General features: G+C 38.6%; 1 protein-coding gene across 4 annotated transcripts in view; it reads right to left on the reverse strand.

Moving 5' to 3' along the window:
* Nucleotides 1-18,209, reverse strand: part of stxbp5a (syntaxin binding protein 5a (tomosyn)) — a 100,251-nt gene that overhangs the window by 23,168 nt on the left and 58,874 nt on the right. For all 4 annotated transcript variants that reach the window (XM_063496489.1, XM_063496488.1, XM_063496487.1 and 1 more), the window contains exons 7-13: nt 18,136-18,199; nt 16,638-16,721; nt 7,352-7,475; nt 4,751-4,829; nt 3,960-4,114; nt 1,871-1,943; nt 1,447-1,594 (exon numbers count right to left, since the gene is read on the reverse strand). In XM_063496489.1, coding sequence (XP_063352559.1) covers nt 1,447-1,594; nt 1,871-1,943; nt 3,960-4,114; nt 4,751-4,829; nt 7,352-7,475; nt 16,638-16,721; nt 18,136-18,199 — 727 coding nt within the window. The remainder of the gene's footprint in view (nt 1-1,446; nt 1,595-1,870; nt 1,944-3,959; nt 4,115-4,750; nt 4,830-7,351; nt 7,476-16,637; nt 16,722-18,135; nt 18,200-18,209) is intronic.

Below are 18,209 nucleotides of genomic sequence, written 5' to 3' on the forward strand. Positions count from 1 at the left end.
CTGCTCTGGACCTTGCTGCGAAAATATTGAGGTCTCTAGTTGATCACTGAAAGCTTTTCGTGTTTCCCGAATGACCACTGATAATATAGATTTTTAGACGCAACTTTATTCCTTGTTTTTCTGCTACGAGCAATTTAAAACCCGTTATTGTTATATACGTTTTAATACAGCAACATAAAAAAGGGCATGTGAGTCTTGTGCTTTCCGAGCTTATATAATTATATATGCAACTAAGCGTAGTTACTGGTTTGATATTGTTTTTTATATATATTTTTCTTCTATTGCTCTCAAACCTTTTTACTGCCTGGTTTGCAGCTGAGGGATCTGCTAAAATTGTCTTACACACCATAGGTATGCCTTTATTTATTAATTATTGTGCAATGAGAGCAACATGGCTATGAATTTACAGTGTTTTTTCCCCTATCATTACTTTCTTGCTTTAAAAACATTTTAAGTAGCAGCTTTTTCATCTTACTTACCACTCACACACATGCAGCACTTTTTATTACGACACTTACTTTACAGCAGTTTCCCTCTCACGCAGACTCACATACCACCTTGACTAAAGCAGCTGTATTTCATTTCATTTTAAGTATATGCTTCTTTCTTTTTACTTGTTTTATTACATCTAAAATATCGCAAAAAGCAACAAATAATGCCACGATCTAAATAACCTCAAGAACAGATCAAAAACAAAGTCACTGACGTCTATCAGTCTGGAAAAGGTTACAAAGATATTTCTAAAGCTTTGGGACTCCAGTAAAAACAAACAAACTGTGAGAGCCATTGGGAAAATTTGGAACAAGAAAATTTGGAACAGTGGTGAACCTTCCTAGGAGTGGCCGACTCATCCAGGAGGTCACAAAAGAACCCAGAACAACATCTAAAGAACTGCAGGCTTCACTTGCCTCAGGTAAGGTCAGAGTTCATGATTCAGCAATAAAAAAGAGACTTGCCAAAAAATGGTATCCATGAGAGAGATCCAAGGAGAAAATCTGTACTGACCAAAAAGAACACAAAAGCTTGTCTCACATCTTGATAATCTCCAAGATTTTAGGGGAAAATATTCTGTGGACTTATTAGGTTTAGGGGTAATTACTTTTTCACACAAGGCCAGGTTTGGATTAAAAAAAAAAAAACCTGCATTTTTTTAATTTACTGAGGTTATCTTTGTCTAGTATTACATATTAATATTTGCTGAAACATTTAAGTGTAACAAAAACACAAACATATATGGTGGATGCACTACTTTCAGTCTTTTCAGAATAAATGAATATTTTCAACCATGCAAATCTGGAAAAAAGAGACATTGCTCTTTGAGTCTATGTCTTAATCCAAAGTCTCTTCTTCACCCACGATATGTTATACAAGTGACTTTCTATTAAGATGTCAGAGGAAGAAGGACACATAACCAGGAATGGCATCCAATGATAAAACATGCAGTACCTTTTTGCTGTAGCCCTGTCGTTTCTGCCGTGAGCCAACAGAGTAAAGTGCAGGTATGAGGTCCACAGAGCAGTCGGCAAAGTACTCGCAGCAGGTCACAGGAGACTCGTGGATAGTCAGAGGATAGGGGTTCTCGAATATTGGATAACTGTTAAATACAGCCCGCACATACTCAAGTGATAAGTCAGTCTAAATAAAAATAATATGTCTGCCGGTGTCAGTTGCACTGGTCAAACACAGTGTTGCATACCTGCAATCTGCAGTTCAACAAATGTTGGACATTGACTAAAAATGTTAAGTAAAGAAAGGGATAATAAACAACAGTGACAAGCTGTACTACTGGGTCAAGTAGCAGTTTACCCCATGGTTAAGAAACAAAAGTCAAGATAATGAACCATTTTTTGAAAAACAGAGTCGGACCTACCCATTTTGTGCAAGGTCGATCACCACTAAATCCTTTTCTAGAAGGACGACCACAGCATAGGGTTCCTGAAAATCTGCAAACCGCACAGAGATTCATAACATCACACTTTTATCAGTCTTGTAATTCCATGAGAAAAGAGCTCCCCTGAAATATGCAAACCACATGGGAAGAATTTCCCACTCTTTATACAGCAAATTATATCTATGCCCTTAAGATGTGAGGGCAGGAACGCTCAACGCTAGAATTTTATTATACTATGTAATTTATAACTGTAGGGGATATTGCTCAAGTTGAATATTTGTATCAGTCTGATTTGAGAGTAAAATGTCATATTCCATTTTAAGATTAGTGCCTCATAATAGATTTTAACTGTGGTAATGAATAAATTCATTTTATTTTACTTGCCACTGCATAATCTGCAGAGGCTCGGTATATATTGTAACCTGCAGTGCAAAAATTACTTCAGTTTCATACATTTGCAATAATCAACGTGTCAAGTGGAGCGTTTCCCAAATCTGTTTGTTATTAACAGCCCCTTGACAAAAGCAGACTGGAGTTATAAAGCCCCACTTAATTTATGGGAGAGGCCAAACATGCAAAACCTCCTCTGGAGCTTGCTGCCCTAAAGGTTTGTCCAGACCCAGCTGTCACAGAACACAAGGGTTGTTTCCTATCATATCGTCCACGATAATGTAAAGTAAAAATTCTTACGTGCCATAAAATGTCATATGGCGATATAAAATGTTTATGTTTCCTAGTGCGTGCCACCATGAGACAAGCCCAGGCATGTCTGAGAACAAGAACTGTGTCTCAACCTTCGATGACAAGCATCAATAAAACACCATTTCTCTTATATCGTCAGAAATATCATCATTGCAGATTTTCTTGACATATTGTTAAATTACTTTAAGTCCAAAGACATGCAGTTAGTGGGGATAGGTTATTTGGAAACTCTAAATTGCCCATAGGTTTGAATGTGAGTGTGAATGGTTGTCTGCGTCTATGTGTTAGCCCTGCGACAGACTGCCGATGTGTCCAGGGTGTACCCTGCCTCTCGCCCTAAGACAGCTGAGATAGGCTCCAGCCCCCCCATGGCGACCCTGAAAAGGATAAGCGGCAGAGAATGGATGCATGGATGGCATTTTAAAGCTATATCACCACCCTAACTTTGTGTTATGTTTGGACAGTAACAACACGTCCCAATTCCTTTAGGATCTTTGATTTGAAAATAAAAATCACAGCTTGTATCTCCAACTACTACACCCTAAGCTAGTGTTCCTTGGCATTGATATTTTGTAATCTTTCTCCCAGAGAGTTAGAGTGATGGATATGGACCTTCCTATCAACGCATCTGTTGACCACTTACTCCCTATAAATGGGGACATGGCAAACCAAAACAACATCATTTCCCCTCACTGAAGTATAAAGCATTTAGGTATTTCTTTAATTTGTCTCCTATATGTCTGTACTCTAAGTATCCAACTTTGTATTGACAAATATAGTTTATACATGATATTTAGGGATACCGTCTCATCTGCTTGTGCCAGGATTATTAGACTATGTGGACAAACATTCATTGTGTAATTCAAAGACCCAGTAATTTCCATTACCAGATGATTTCAGTGAGCAGTGACATCGGATTGTCAGTGACATAATGAAGTCGCCATTCTTACATAATTCGCTAATCCGTCCTGTAGCTGTATACGTGCCAGATAACACAGCAGCAGAGATTACATCCTGGATCACATACATACAAGGCCATACTGGTAAGCTCCAGCTGTTGCCTCCTCAATACCATAAATAAAATAATAATTAAATTTAGATTGAAGGGCATTGTGCACAGCGGGATGAAATGAAAATGTAATAGCCTATGTGTCAGATAATAAAACTGAAAAGTAGCATCCTTTCCCTTGGGAAATTTCTGATTTATTACAGAAACACACTCACGCACACAGACAGGCTGTCCAACATAATTAAAAACCAGAAAGTTGTGTGCATATTTCCGCAGGTGTTAGTGCAAAAGAAGAGTAAATTAACAATGTCCATAATTCTCAGACGTTCTCATTCAGACCAAAATACGCACACTTACCATTAGGATATGGTGTCTCACATAGCGTGAGGAAGTCTACTATAGGATAGTCCATCTCCAGCACAGCAGTACTCTTCCCATGCATCACTGTTAGACAAGGCCTCCGGCCCACCGTGTCGTAGGACAGACCACCGGAAAAGATTATGAAGGGCTCCCTGGAATGAGTTGCATTCATGCAATTATTTACTTAAATGGGTTTTTAAAATATTAGGCATTTTATATGGTGGGGCTTTATTTAATAATGTGCGTTCATACTCTTAATATTTTATTTAGCCAGCAGGAAATCGTTGTGGCATTATGAGCCTTGGTACAACTTAAAGCATGAGTCAATCTGACTACAAATGAAAAAATCAGTCCAGTGAGCTTAATTTTTCAGGAACTGTTGCATGGATATTAATGTATGTTTACCATGGTATACTGTAAGTAAGATGTCATCATGCATACAAAATAACATCAGGGTTGGAGTTAAAACAAAAGACTTTGATTTAAAGAGGACTGGGCTGTCTTGTCTTCAGTATCCACAACTCTGAGTTTATGCTTTATATAACAAAATAGCTGATTAAGAAAAGCTGATACTACAAAATATACAGTTTTAAATGATTGGCTTAAGTTACAAGCATGAGGAGTATCCGTATGTAAGTAAAATGCAACTTGAGCTGCTTTGGGGGGGCTTTTGTCATGGCTCTGCATGCATTAAACACATGCATGTCTATAAATATGCTCAAGTGAACGTGCATGGGCACAAGTGTGTAACAGTATATGTGTACGCGTGTGAGACTGAGGGACCATACCCAATTCTAGTTGTTTTGTACTCCACTTTAAGAATGGGCTTACAAGACTCTGGCTTCTTCCCGTCCTTGGGCTGTTTTCCTAAAATAGAACAAACAGAAGTTACTTTGGTTTGTAGTTCACTCCTTCTTCGCCCAGTCTCTTCTCATTTCTCCTGTCATCTTGGGGTTTTTTTCCCCCCAGAAGCAGCATTGTAAAATGCTGCGCTGAAGAGTATGCAGCAAAATAACAGAAACCTATTCATCAGAGAGAAGAAAGACAAATTCAAGGACGGGGACATGCAAAGAAAGGTGTAAAGATCCTGGATGATTTACAGAATCCATCTTTTCAAACCTCAAGGGGTGTCAGTGTGGAATAAAATTACACATCCATCACATGCATGCCTCTGTGTGCGCATTTCTGTATCACAAAGTACAGTGAGTAGCTGAATTTATATGAAAAGTCTTACTGAAGAGCGAAAGTGACCCCGAATGCAGGTTATGCAAAGCAGGTCTGTATAATAAAGAACACTTTTTAATAACTACCATTTAATAATGGATATCTAAAAAGACAATTAAAAGAGGACTTATAAGCCTTACTTAAACATGTCAAAGGAATTTGCATAATTGCCCATTAAATACCAAACTAATTATGCATGCAGCAGTGGGAGAAACAACTAATTAAAAAGCCCATGCGGTGAAATCTTTTCTGCAACCCCCAACACATAAAATCAGCTTGAAAAACTGATTCAAAGTTGTTGTATTTTTTTTTTTTAAACTTTGATTTAATTTCTTTTCTTGTTCCCTTTTCTGACTCTCTTGCTTTCTCTGCCCAGTTGCCATCGCCTATTTTTCTCCCAGGTGCTTCATCTGGGTGAACTAAGTGGGGTGAGTCAGTGTGTTGTGGGACAGAAGAGTATGGATTAAATGCATCTTCAAAAGAGCAGACTTGCTTTCTGCAGGAAGTAAACAGAGGACGCACATGCACACACAAAGTAAAGAAAACAGAGGCAGGAAATAATTGAACCGACAATAATCCTCTGCCTGAAATGAGGAAACAATGATTGAGCCATGTGTAGGCAGACACTTGAGAGATGGCTACAGAGGGAACAACATAATCAACACTACAAGACCTTGAAGCCATCAGACCATGGGCAATCAGTGTTTTTATGTAACAATTAAAAAAATAAAGTTACAATCACACTCTATATGGATGTTTGTTCCAAAGCTATATTCAGACAGGTGGCGCCCAACTTTTTTGTTTAGATCCTCTAAAGCAAAGTCTACTTGCAACCCATCCACCCATATTTTAATTCTCCAGCCTAATAAACATCTCACACCCTTTAGATTTATCTCAATACTCTCCATGGAGGTCTTGATCCCTTCACCGAAAGTTTCTTCACTGTCCTCAGTCAACTAGCTTTTGAGAAAATATAAATTAACTCCATATGCACTGCATGTCAAATTTCAATAATGGTGATTCTTATATAGAAACGATGTGCGCTAAAGATTATAGAAATGTTGAATCTTGAGAGGAAAAATCAGTTAGAGTTCAACTATAGTTGATTAATGACTTATGAAGTGTAAGGGCTATTAACTTCTTATTAGTGATTGTGATTGACAACAACTGGCAGTTTCTCTTTGTATGTATAAAAATAATTGTTTTGATCTCAGAACAATGAAAAAGTCCTAAATGGTGGTCGTTTTGAGCTATTTCTAAGTAACTTAAGACACCAAGATCACTTCAAACAGTTATCTAGTTTACATCAATTTAACTTGATATGTCATTTGCCACGGTCTGGAAGTAGACCCAAACTGTCATCCTCAGATCAGAGAAAACTTATTAGGACAACACAGGAACCACCAAGGCTCAAGCCTGCCATGAACTACAAACTGGTGGAACATCAATATAACTGCCCATAGTGAAATGAATTTTACATCACCATGGACTGAGAGGGTGCCAACCAAAAAAGAAGCCCCTACTCCACTGACACCTTTAAGCTTAACTGAAGGTTTCAGCTGCCCACAGAGATAACCCAAATGCCTTGTGAGGTAAAGTTTTATGGTCATATGTGACAAAGATTGTCATTATGACCAAATAGCTCAAAGGTGTGCTTAGAAGAGTAAAGGTAAAGCTTATAAAGCTAACACTGTACCAACTGTACCAACTGACAAGGTGGTAGCATTGAGCTCTGCAGCTGTTTCGCTACCAGTGGTACTGGTATATCGCACAAAGTGGATGAAATAATGAAGAAAAACTCCAAATTCCCCAGGAAACCAACCAATTCAAATGAATTGTATCAATTCTGCCAAGTAGAGCAGTGAAATATCCAGCAAGAATTATGCCAGAAGCTTTTTAATGGCTACCAAAGGCATCTAGAAACTACCTAAGGGACATTTAACCTATCAGTGAGGGTGTATGTAAATATTTAAGGCAGCACATATACCTTTGACCCTGTCTGGATTAAAGGAAAGACAAAATAAAGTCAAACTTCTTCACCCAGTTCTAGTCATTAAAAATGTAGGAACCCTGGAAAAAGAACAGTTCAAGGAAATCATTACAAGCCAAAAAATTACTGTGACACTGTATGTATAAAGTGTGCGTGTGTGTTTTCACTTCCTTACCGTGTGGTGTGATTGTCTGTATGGGCTTGCCCTGGCCTCTGACGTTCCATATGGTCAGAGTTCCATCTGAGTGGCTGCAGATGAACTGCTTGCCCTCGTGATGCCAGGCAACTGAGTGGATAGCCTAAGAAATGACAGGCAGGAAGGCAGGGGTTGGGGGCAGTGGTTTAGTCGAATGAAACCTTATGTGCCAGCATGCACCTTACACTACAAGTTTGTTGCATTAATATAGCCATATGGTACATGATTTTCATACGTGGCTTAAATGGCTGTGGCTTTGCACACTTGCGCAGATGGTTAAAGTGAGATAAAAGAGCTCCCTGGCTTTAGAAAATTTCCTGTGGCACAAATGCATATATTAAAAGCTTTCATATGAACCATTTGTTGAATGTGAAATAAAGAAAAAAGAAACCCCAACTAGATGGTTCCATTAGCAATATTATTAACTTAGGAGTCATATTTCATAAAGATACAGCATTACTCTGACAAATGTGTCCATAATATCCAATATAATTGAAAAAACGATAATACTTCAATCAAGACCATATGGTTTAGCATGAATTACTGTGAAATTAAGAAAAAAAGTATTTCGCATTGACTCTAGTCCATCATTGAGAGCTAGAGGAACAATAGAAGCTTCAGATATAAATGTTTTTAAAAGGTTAAAAACTACTTGCATATTTAGAAAAGGAAATACAGTTAATCACAAGCTTAATATCAACTACAACAGTTACAGAAAAGGCTGCAAAAGGGGAAGTTTAACAGGTGACCTTTAGTTAGGGCTTCAAAACCGAGAAGAGGGCACAAGTGAAGAAAATAAAGACCAAATGGAGATACAGATCTCTGATTCAAAGACAAGCTAACAGATAAAGAGAATAACGGGGAAAGACAGGCAAGATTTAGAGAGCTGGTGCCCTCTCTGTCCTCACATCTTTCCCATCATCTGAACAGTCCTGCTGCTGTTGTAAGCCTGGCTTGGGATGATTTATGTACTAGCAACAAAACACAAACACATCAAAACCAAAGTATAGCTGCAAAGGCCAAGCTTGCCTTTCTGTCGCCCTATTCAATGCTGATAATTAAAACCAGCAAACATTTTGACATTTGACATCAAACCATATGTTGGCTGCACGCTGTGTGATGCCGACAACAGCCATCCACATCAACCCTTTAATATTTAGGGGATTTTGTCTGAAAATCCCCTCGTTTAAGCGCGAACTTGTCACTGGTCCCACTCGCCTTGTGTCCTCGGCGCTGCTGCTTGTCTCACATTGCTCATCTGAAATGAATGACTGCCTCGCTGTCAGAGCTGATGTGAGTGCATGGTCAGGTTAAGTCAATCTCTTCCAATTGCAGCTGCCATTTATTTAGGTGTATATCAATTTTGCCTTGAGTGTGTCATTAATCATAAGCAGTGCTATGTGTCAGGCTCACCAAATCTGCTGAGTTTTAAGAAAAAAGCTGCATGAAAGGGAATAGCATCAGTCAGCGCTCTGAGCGGTGTACCTGTTTTGTGTGCTCCAAAGTGAACAGTATCATACTTTTGCTTACTAGTTAAGTGTGTCGTGTGCTGCACAGTCTCTCCTGGCACATTTTATAAAATCATAAAGACTGAATCACCTTTATGATCACACTGCTTGTTTTTAACAAACTAAAGACCAATCAGAGACTGAGATCAGTCTGCTACAAAGCGTAAAATACTCCCCCTCCCCCATGTGTTCTTGTCTATGAGGTTTTCTCATGGAGATTTCTTCTTCCTGAGGATTGTTAGAAATAAATAGACATGATGACTAACGGCTTCTGTGTCTCTTTAAACTGGGGCGGCGGTGTGGAGAACATGGTGGGGATGGTTGGATGCAGCAGCCCAGAAGGAGAGACAGTTTGACAGCACTTTTTTTTTTTTTGCCAGAAGTGAGTCACTGGTGTATAGTGGCAGGTGGCGTGGATGTAGTTATTGCAGGTGTCTCGAATACAGTGTGAACACATGTCTAATTTTGTCAAATGTTTAGCATCCCACACTGCGGAAATGAAATCAATGTTCCAAGTTTTGCTTTCAGTTATAAGTGCAGACTGTTCTCCTGGGGATCTAAATTCCGTTGTCAGCACTAAAAGTATACTTTTATTTATCTTTTTATTTATGGATAGATGATATCTAACAATGGATACTGGTATAAACTGTCTATGATCTTCCCTCAATGCAGTCCAGTCCACTTTAGAATTTTCCTCCCTGGAAAATTCGCCCATTCTGTGTTACCCTGACAGTAACAGACTTCTAGAAATCTATCAGTGCATTGTTCATCACGCCAGTCCCAAGAGGCAACAATGCCCTGTGCTTAATTGGAAATGAGCAGGATAATTGAAACACATGGCACTCATCAAATCAAACAATACCAATTAAAAAGGCTAATTTCATGATTTATCACATTAGGTCAGTTTTTCACAGATTGGTCTTTGGGGGCTGAGAGGATCCTGTCTACATTCATCACAGTTACACAAGACCTCCTCATACAGACACACAAATACACACTCGCGACAAAGACGCTAACAAGCACAGAAAACAGAGGAAAACAAACACAGAAGTTTTGTGTCACAGTATGACCCGAAATAGCCCTGAAATATCATTGGCTAACCCTAAATGACACTTTACCTTAGAGCAAGACTTTACACAGAGTACTCAACATACTGCTGTACCTGTTTGTGTGCACGTAAAAACACGTACACACACAAGCAGTCACATACACACCGGGGTTCTCACAGCAAAAGTAATGCGAGTCAAGCAACACAACCAGCTTAATCTGAACAAACAAGGCATTTGGGGGCAAAACGTCAGCAGTGATTTGCAATGAGCAATCCATTTTTGTTCGGTTATTTTAAATCCACTTTTTCTGCTTTTGTGTTGCAAGATGCTCGTTACATAAGTCTTGAAAGAAACAAGCCCCAGTGAGCCTCTTATTTACACATTTAGATTTTTCTCTGTATTATGAAGATGATTCACCATCACTGTTTCTGACTGAATAAACAATTTTGGAAGTACAATATACTGTCAAAATGTTCAGTAAAGGCCAGTAGCTCTTTAACTCCTTATCAAGTCTAAACTGCTGTGTTTTAGTCACAATCTTAAGAAATACCTCAAATGCAATAAAATTTGCTAATCTCACATTTTTATTTAATTCTAATTCTTATATAAAATACTTTAATCTGTACATGACCAGCATAATCAGACACTGCAGGTATGATGGCAAGGTGGCAGTGTGTAAATACCCATCTGAACAAAAAGCTTTGTTTATGTTCAGAGGATCAACAGGTCGAATTTCTTATTCTGCAAAACTCAAACTGGATCCTCTTGAGATCTTTTATAAGTTTTTAAAGAATTCTAAAAAGAGTAAACAGTCAGTATCCAACATGAAAGCGTGGATCCATCCTGCTTTGTATCAAAGGGTCAGGCTGCTGGTTGGGGTGTAATGGCTTAACTGCCACAGCCTGCCTGAATTTTGTTGCTGGCATGTCCTTTCCTTTATGACAACAGTGCACAAACAGTTAAGGCAGTTCTGAAGGCGAAAGGGGGACCAACCCAATATTTGCAAGGTGTACCTAATCTGAGTGGTGGCCAGTTGAAAATCGGTGTCAGATAACATGCTAATGTTAAAAATAAACTCCAAGTGGAGTCTCACAGAGCTGTTGGCATGGCTGTGCGGTTTACTTGTAAACAGGGTGTTGTGGTTTTTTGTTTTAAATGAGTAAAAATGACCAAATCAGTGAGATATGTTACATGTTCTTATGTGCTTTTCTGATAGTATGAGCAGTTGATGACTATTCTACAAAGTGTAAGAGTAAGACTCATCCAATACAAATGGTTGGGATACCACCCTGAAACCTCACAGCTGGGATGATTATGTGACTCACGTGTTATAAACAGTGGCTCGTAAACATCTCTAAAACAACTTCAGGGTGGGAATAAGCATTAGAAAACCAAATTCACCAGCAAACCAAACGCATGGGAAGTCTTGTTACGACATTACACTTATGCATTAGCATCCACTTTATCCTGATGGATGGACTCCCTAAGAGACTGACCATCATGTAAAGAGTGATACTCTCACCACTAATGGGTATTATGCAAGCCTTGCCAAATCACCCATCAGCTCTGTACAGTTAAGTTGTCTGTCTGAAATCTCAACAGGTCTTAGGGGGAAAGAAAACACTTCCTAATGAAGCCACACTTGTGTCAGATAGTTTGCAGATCATTTTGTAGCATTTGTTTTTAATCTTAAGGGATAAGCAGATGGGAGGGATTCACTGCGAGAGGACACATTAAATTAAGATGGCAGAGCTGCCCATCACAGAGAATGCCACAGGAAATGTGTGGAAGTCTTATCTGCCTGGTGGATTTTTTTTTTCTTGTCGAGAATCTCACCCATCTGGTTAGAACAGTGCCGGTCTGATTCAACAGTATTAAAAACACTGGCAGGCTGTTTACAAAATGAATGCTGGAATAAAATATGTTAATAATGCAAATTTGTCCACAACTGGAGCAGGTTATTGTTATGTTTTATTTAAATTCAAATAATTAATGCATCGTGGTTTAGGGGAATATGTTTTCCAATTTTATTGTTGCCCTTTATTAGTAGCTGCGAGAATTATGACCCGCTCCTGCACAAATCCCTGCAAACATTTTGTTCCCAAAGTTTTTCTGGTGTGTTTGTGGACTTTTCTTCAGATCGTGGCGTAGGTGCTAAGTTTGGGCGCGCTTTGTGTTTGCACGTCCTGGTTATCGTAGTCGCAGTCAAAGTAACCAATAATTTCTTATTTGTCCATTTGTGAAAAGAGCGAATAGAAAGGAAAAGAGGAATGGGGAGAACAAAAGGGAGGGAAATAGGGACAATAGAGTGCCTTATCTGTGCAGCTTTGGCTGGACATCTGTGACAAAAGCCTGAACAGGTCGTGCCTTTGCAGCTATAGAGACTGACTGCCAGATGCGCTCCGAAGTTGAAATCAATAAAAATAAACTGCAAGCTGCAAAAGTAATTTTTTTTTTCCTGGGATACTAAAGATGTTTACTTGAATTCTACGCTAAATTCTTGTGAATAATGGCAGGTGCTGTGCTCATTACTATATAACACTGTATGGCATCTATACACCAAAATACTACTAATTTTTTTTACTGTAAATGCACATGTATGCGTGCAGAAAGGAATGTTCATCTTTCTTAAAAACTCCTTTCCTTCACTCCTTTCTGCACACAGTGTAAGAAGGCTGTTGAATAAATTAGTGCAATTAAACAATGGGCTTATTGAAGGGAAAAAAAGGATTACAAATTACATCCATGCATTCATTGTGTGCCACCAGGACACAAACACAGAGGGCGGAGGGAAGAACTAACTCAGATTTGGCTGCAATATTAACCATTCATCAGGGCCAGACTCAGACCAAGGTGTTGAGTCAGATGGAGAAGAGCGAGGCAGGGTCACAGTGACAGATGCTCTCTGGCTAGCACTCACTGGAAACCCATACTGCTGATCCACAGCTAATAATAGACAATCCACTGAAAGACACAGAGTTGAAGGCGTGCTCTCTCAGCTCTTTAGGAGCTTGTAAAAACAAGTTTTATTGCCTTTGTTTGCCTGAACTCTGCTGGAAAGTGTCAAAGTTTTTTCTTTGCGATACAGGATAAGTTTGCTAATTTGCTAACTGTTCTTCAGTTTGTCAGCATCTGTAATTTCCAAATGCTGCCTTCATATATTTTTTTTTAATGGAAAGAATTTCATTTCCTCTACTTGCACAAATTCTACAAGAACGCTTACAAGAATTGTTAAAAAAATGTGGCAGGAAAACAGGAACTGGCATTGCTCATTATCGCTATCTTTTGAAATCAAAGACCACAGACTGCCTTTCAGCTGTTTAAACATTCGCAAATTTCCATCAAGAGTAAAATACGCTTTAAGATGTCTGTGCATTTTCTAAAGTCTGAATCCATCACCGCGCGGTCTGCTGGCTTACTCTGCTGTTGAAAAGGAGAAGACGAAAAGCTTCCTTGTTCATTTCAGTCGACAACTTTGATACTTGGCAGGAAGCTTCTAGGCAAATAGGGTTTGAATGAAAGCACGCTGGAGAAAAAAGCACGCACGGCAGGAAGACTAGCTTGGAGAGGATGTGAGAGCTGGAAAAGAGTTACTTCACAGTATTGTTTGAAGAAGCTATGTGGAGTTTGCATAGAGTCATGATGCCAGTAAATCACAGCCAGCAAATATAACATCGCCTGCAAATCCATGCATTATCAGTGGCTTACAATTAATGGTAATAGCTTAGTTTATATTGAGGTTAACAAATGGATGCTAATTCTATTTATGCTTATTATTAAGGTTACAATGGGTGGCAGGAATGCTATGGACTGTATTATAAGAAATATGCTTTAAAATATAGACAGAAAATAAAAAGAAATTAACTGCAGTGAAGTCCACTTTAAAGATACCTGACCCTGGAAAACATTTAGATTTAGTAGCCAGGGGAGTAACTTCACCACATATAAAATGAGACGAAAGAACAGTTGCATGTTGCAGGCCCTTTTTTTAAGTCAGCCAGTGAAAAATCACAGTGAAGGAAGACATAACACCCCGCCCACCCTCTAGCTCAATACCCTGTCCCTCAATTCCCACCCAATCTAACCCCCCCAGTCCCTGGGGAGGTGTATCTGTGAGGGTTTGGAGAGAGGAGATGAGCTCCTCTGGGAGATTCAATACTAGGATCTGTAATGCCCAGGAGCAGTGGGAGGATATTAGCTTATCTGAGAAAAGGAGGGAGGGAGAGCAAAGGCAGAGAGGCAGACAGAGTAAGAAGGAGAGCTTCATACATACTGAACATACAAAATCTCCACCTCTTTTTTTTGTATTTGTATCTTACAGCAGTGCCAACAAGGTGAGCATCTACGTGAGTGATACGATAATCTCATTATCTTAAACAGACTTAGCCCTGTGTAAGGCCGCAGAAACAGCTGCATGGCCATGTACATGCTGAGTCAGTATGTGTGTCTATGTGTGTTCTTACAGCCATTCAGCTGGCTTAAGCCTCAGTAACAAAGTTATGAATGAGAGGTCCTATTCATAGAGATGTTTCGCTCCTACTAGGAAGTCTAAATCATGGACTGTAGGAGTTCAGACTATAATCAGATTGAAGAGGAACAGCTACGTTTGATGTAAAAAGGCAGATATTTCTTACAACGACTAATAGCATTAAATTAGTCAAATTTAACTCATACATTAGTAGAATTTATGTTTTTTTAATTGCAAATCAATAAATTAATAGAGTTTAGAAAGCAGAGTAAGTGATACAGTACATGGCTAATGACAGTGTTATTAGCCATGTACTGCTTATAAGATGTAAGCAGTGAACATGAGTCTAAATCTTAGTTTAAAACAAGATTTCATCACAATGCTGTTTAATTTGCAAGACCCAATCTCAGTCAGATAAATGCTAGGTCCAGAGAGAGTCTAAGCAGCTCTGACACCATCTCTATTTAATTGTCATGTTTTCTGTTATTTGCAGAAATACACTGTTACCTTATAAAGCCAAATAATCCATTATTTTAAAAAATGTATCTGTTTTTATACAAGAAAACCACTGTGCTGCTTTACAATCGGACATGAGCACATGGCACTCTACTGTGTGAATCATAACCATGGTAAAATATGCATTTAACAAAGTCTTCTTCTTTGTAAATGACACAACACATCTTCTGCAGTGCTACCCAGAGATGCTTTTAAAGCTTTTAGAAACTACTAAAGTTTTACATACTTAAAATTCCTAAATATCAGCCCATGCCAGCACTTCATTTGTAATTTTACACTTTCTCATACTGTTTGGGTGAAATTTGGCCCGTTTTGATATTTGACAGCAGCAAAAAATACCCTAAATTGACCCAGAATACAAATGAAAAGTGAAAATATTTTAACATTTTGTACTGTTTCCTTGTACATTTAGGCTGTTCTGGGTCAAACTGAACCTGTATCTATTTTAAATGGATTTTAGAGCCACCGGTGTGAGTAATATCAAGGGAAATGGTGGTTTTAGGAAATCTTGAAATTGTATTTTCTGACGGACTGTGGTGACAGAATCTAAGGGGGATTTTGACACTGTAACAAGAACTGTCTGTGTTAGCCTGAGTTCCTGCCGAGACGGGCACCTGCTGGTCTTTGAAGGGTAATGGGCAAATCTTGAAACAGCGAAATAGTAAAACAGCATAGAATACAGTGCACATAAGGGGTCAGACAGAGGTTAGAGAATTTCTTGAGAGATGGTTCCTGGACACTTGAGATCTATAACAGAGTGATGCAGTGGTTATCACTCTCACCTCACAGCAAGAAGGTTCTGCTTGAAGTATATCGACTAAAGTGCTGCATGGATGCATATCTCAAGTGGTTAGTAAAACTAGAAAAGCTCTACGTGAATGTGAGTACATTACATTTGCACCTAGGAGCTCCCACAATGTAACAAAATAATCTGAGATTAAAACAGAAATCAAAAGAGGGACTGGGTGTTTTGTTTATAATACAGCAGTGAGAACAGTTTAACATTTATAGTTATACACGGCTACACCTATGTTTTCCATGATTTATGTAAAACAGGACATAGTACTGCATAAGAGTAGATATTTTCTCAAAAAACAGTAGTAATTAAGGTTTAATTATCCATTAATTGTCCATTTTTAAGTTTAAATTTCCAAATAAACCTGTAGATCAAAACTCGATTTAGACACTTATAATGAGAGGATTCTTGGCCTGTGTCAAAATGGACCCAGACCATGCTGTGAAGACATAAAATATGAACAGTGTGTGAGGGATAAAGAGGAAATACTTTATGTCTTTAGCTTGACAACACAAATCTAGTTAGTGATGGCTCGTTTAAAAGTTATCCTCTTATTAAGCAAATTCTGGCTTCATCCTACTATGAAGTCAAACCTGACAGCCCCCCTTTCTTATTGAGGTGAAGCAGAGACTAGAAGGTTTTATCTTTCTTATTTTATCACCCTGCCAGCGCTCTTTTTTTCCTCCATTGTGAAGTTTAAAACACAGACAAGAGAAAGGAAACACAGCTGTAGTAAAGTATTTCAAACTCAGGTAGACACACACACACACACACAGACCAATACACACATTCACACAAATGTATGCAATTGAGTTCAGAATATGTGATTTCACTTCCAGTCCTCGTATTACATTTTCTTAAAAAGCAGAAGTCAAATGAATGCTGGAAATCTATTAGAGAAGAAAAGAAATCTGGGATATTTGCCTACCTCATCATATGTGTAGCGATAGTCTGCCTTCTTTGATTTGAGATCCCACAGGACCACGATCCCAGACTCAAATCCAATTATAAGCTGGAGAGGAAGAGCGACAGTCAGTGAGATAGGTAGGAGAGATGACAGACAGGGGGATAGAAAAGACCCCATGATGGGCAGAAAAAGAAGTAATACGTTTGACATTCAAGCACAGCGTGAAAGGAAGTCAGGTGTAAGAAGACTACAGCGGCTCAGGAAAAAAAAACCTGCCCACCCTACTTCACAAAAAATGATATCAGATAATACAAAAAGAGCTGTAGAAAAAGAACATGATGCTTTAAAAAAAAAAACTGAGCTTATTCACAGAAAAATACTTCCTGCACTCAGTCTCAAAAATCATCAAAAATCATCTGCATTTGTGTCAAATTCATCTCATCAATTAAAATAACCAAAACAAATATATACAGTAGTTGTCCTCCAGCACCTCCTGGGTGCTGTCTTGTCAACTTATATCCTTATATACTTATCACGTGCTGTTTAAAAGGCATGCTGATACATATCTGAAGAGTGGTCAAAGTGGTCAGCACAACCTGCATTCAAATTAAACTACACTCTAAATGGGGATACACTAAAAAACAAAGTAATGCTTTCTCTTGAGTCACCCCTTGTTTCTTCATATTTTGCATCCTAGGTGCCAGACTTCCTTGTAAATTGTTTTTAAAAGTGGGCTTAAGCTGTAATTTTCCTGGCTTTCTGAAGCTCTTTCAAAGTTTTTCATTGTGCACTGACTGCTTTTTCACTCGTTTGCTTTCAATGAGGCATTCTTAAGGATAGGAAACAGAAGGAAAAGGCCAAGATGTGCCAGTTTACACAAGAACTGGCCTGAAAATTAGAAGCAATAGGTCTTATGGTGTGATCAATAATTTAAAAACTCTGGTGCAAATTATCATCAGTACGCTGAAAAGTACCCTCAGATGTTGATCCACCATGCAATATCATCTGGAAAGTGTCTGATTGGCAAATTTCAACATAGCAATGATCCCAAACGCACTGCCAATGTAGTAAAAACATACCTGGACAGATAAAATCCAGGTGGAATCAACCACAGAACAATATCAGTCATGGCCTCGACAAAGTCTGGACCTGGACATTGTTAAAGTACTGTGGGATCATGTTAAGTCCTTTAGGAAGCCTGGAGAACTATTCCTAAAAGTTACTAAAAGAAATTACAAGAAGTGTTGCCTAATAGAGTTCAGGTAGTGTTAAAGAATAAAGGTAGTCACATTAAATATTGACTTTCAAGCTTGTTAAAATTTTATAAACTCCTCTGTTTGCTTTATATACTGTGCAATCCCTGTATGTTTCCATGTTTTAATAACTCGCTGCACATTTATCCAATTTCTTAGAAAAATATAAAGAATTGTGGGGTAATTCAAGACTTTTGCACAGACTTTTGACCAATGTAAGCTTTGCAAGATATTGCGATTGGGTGCAGAAAACCGCTGATTCTTACCTTTCCTTCATCCATGGGGTTATCACTTATGTGAACAACTGGTCCAGGATGAGCCTTAGAGGACCTTGTAAGAA

The sequence above is a fragment of the Pelmatolapia mariae genome, linkage group LG15, assembly GCF_036321145.2.
Source record: "Pelmatolapia mariae isolate MD_Pm_ZW linkage group LG15, Pm_UMD_F_2, whole genome shotgun sequence".
Classification (NCBI taxonomy): domain Eukaryota; kingdom Metazoa; phylum Chordata; class Actinopteri; order Cichliformes; family Cichlidae; genus Pelmatolapia; species Pelmatolapia mariae.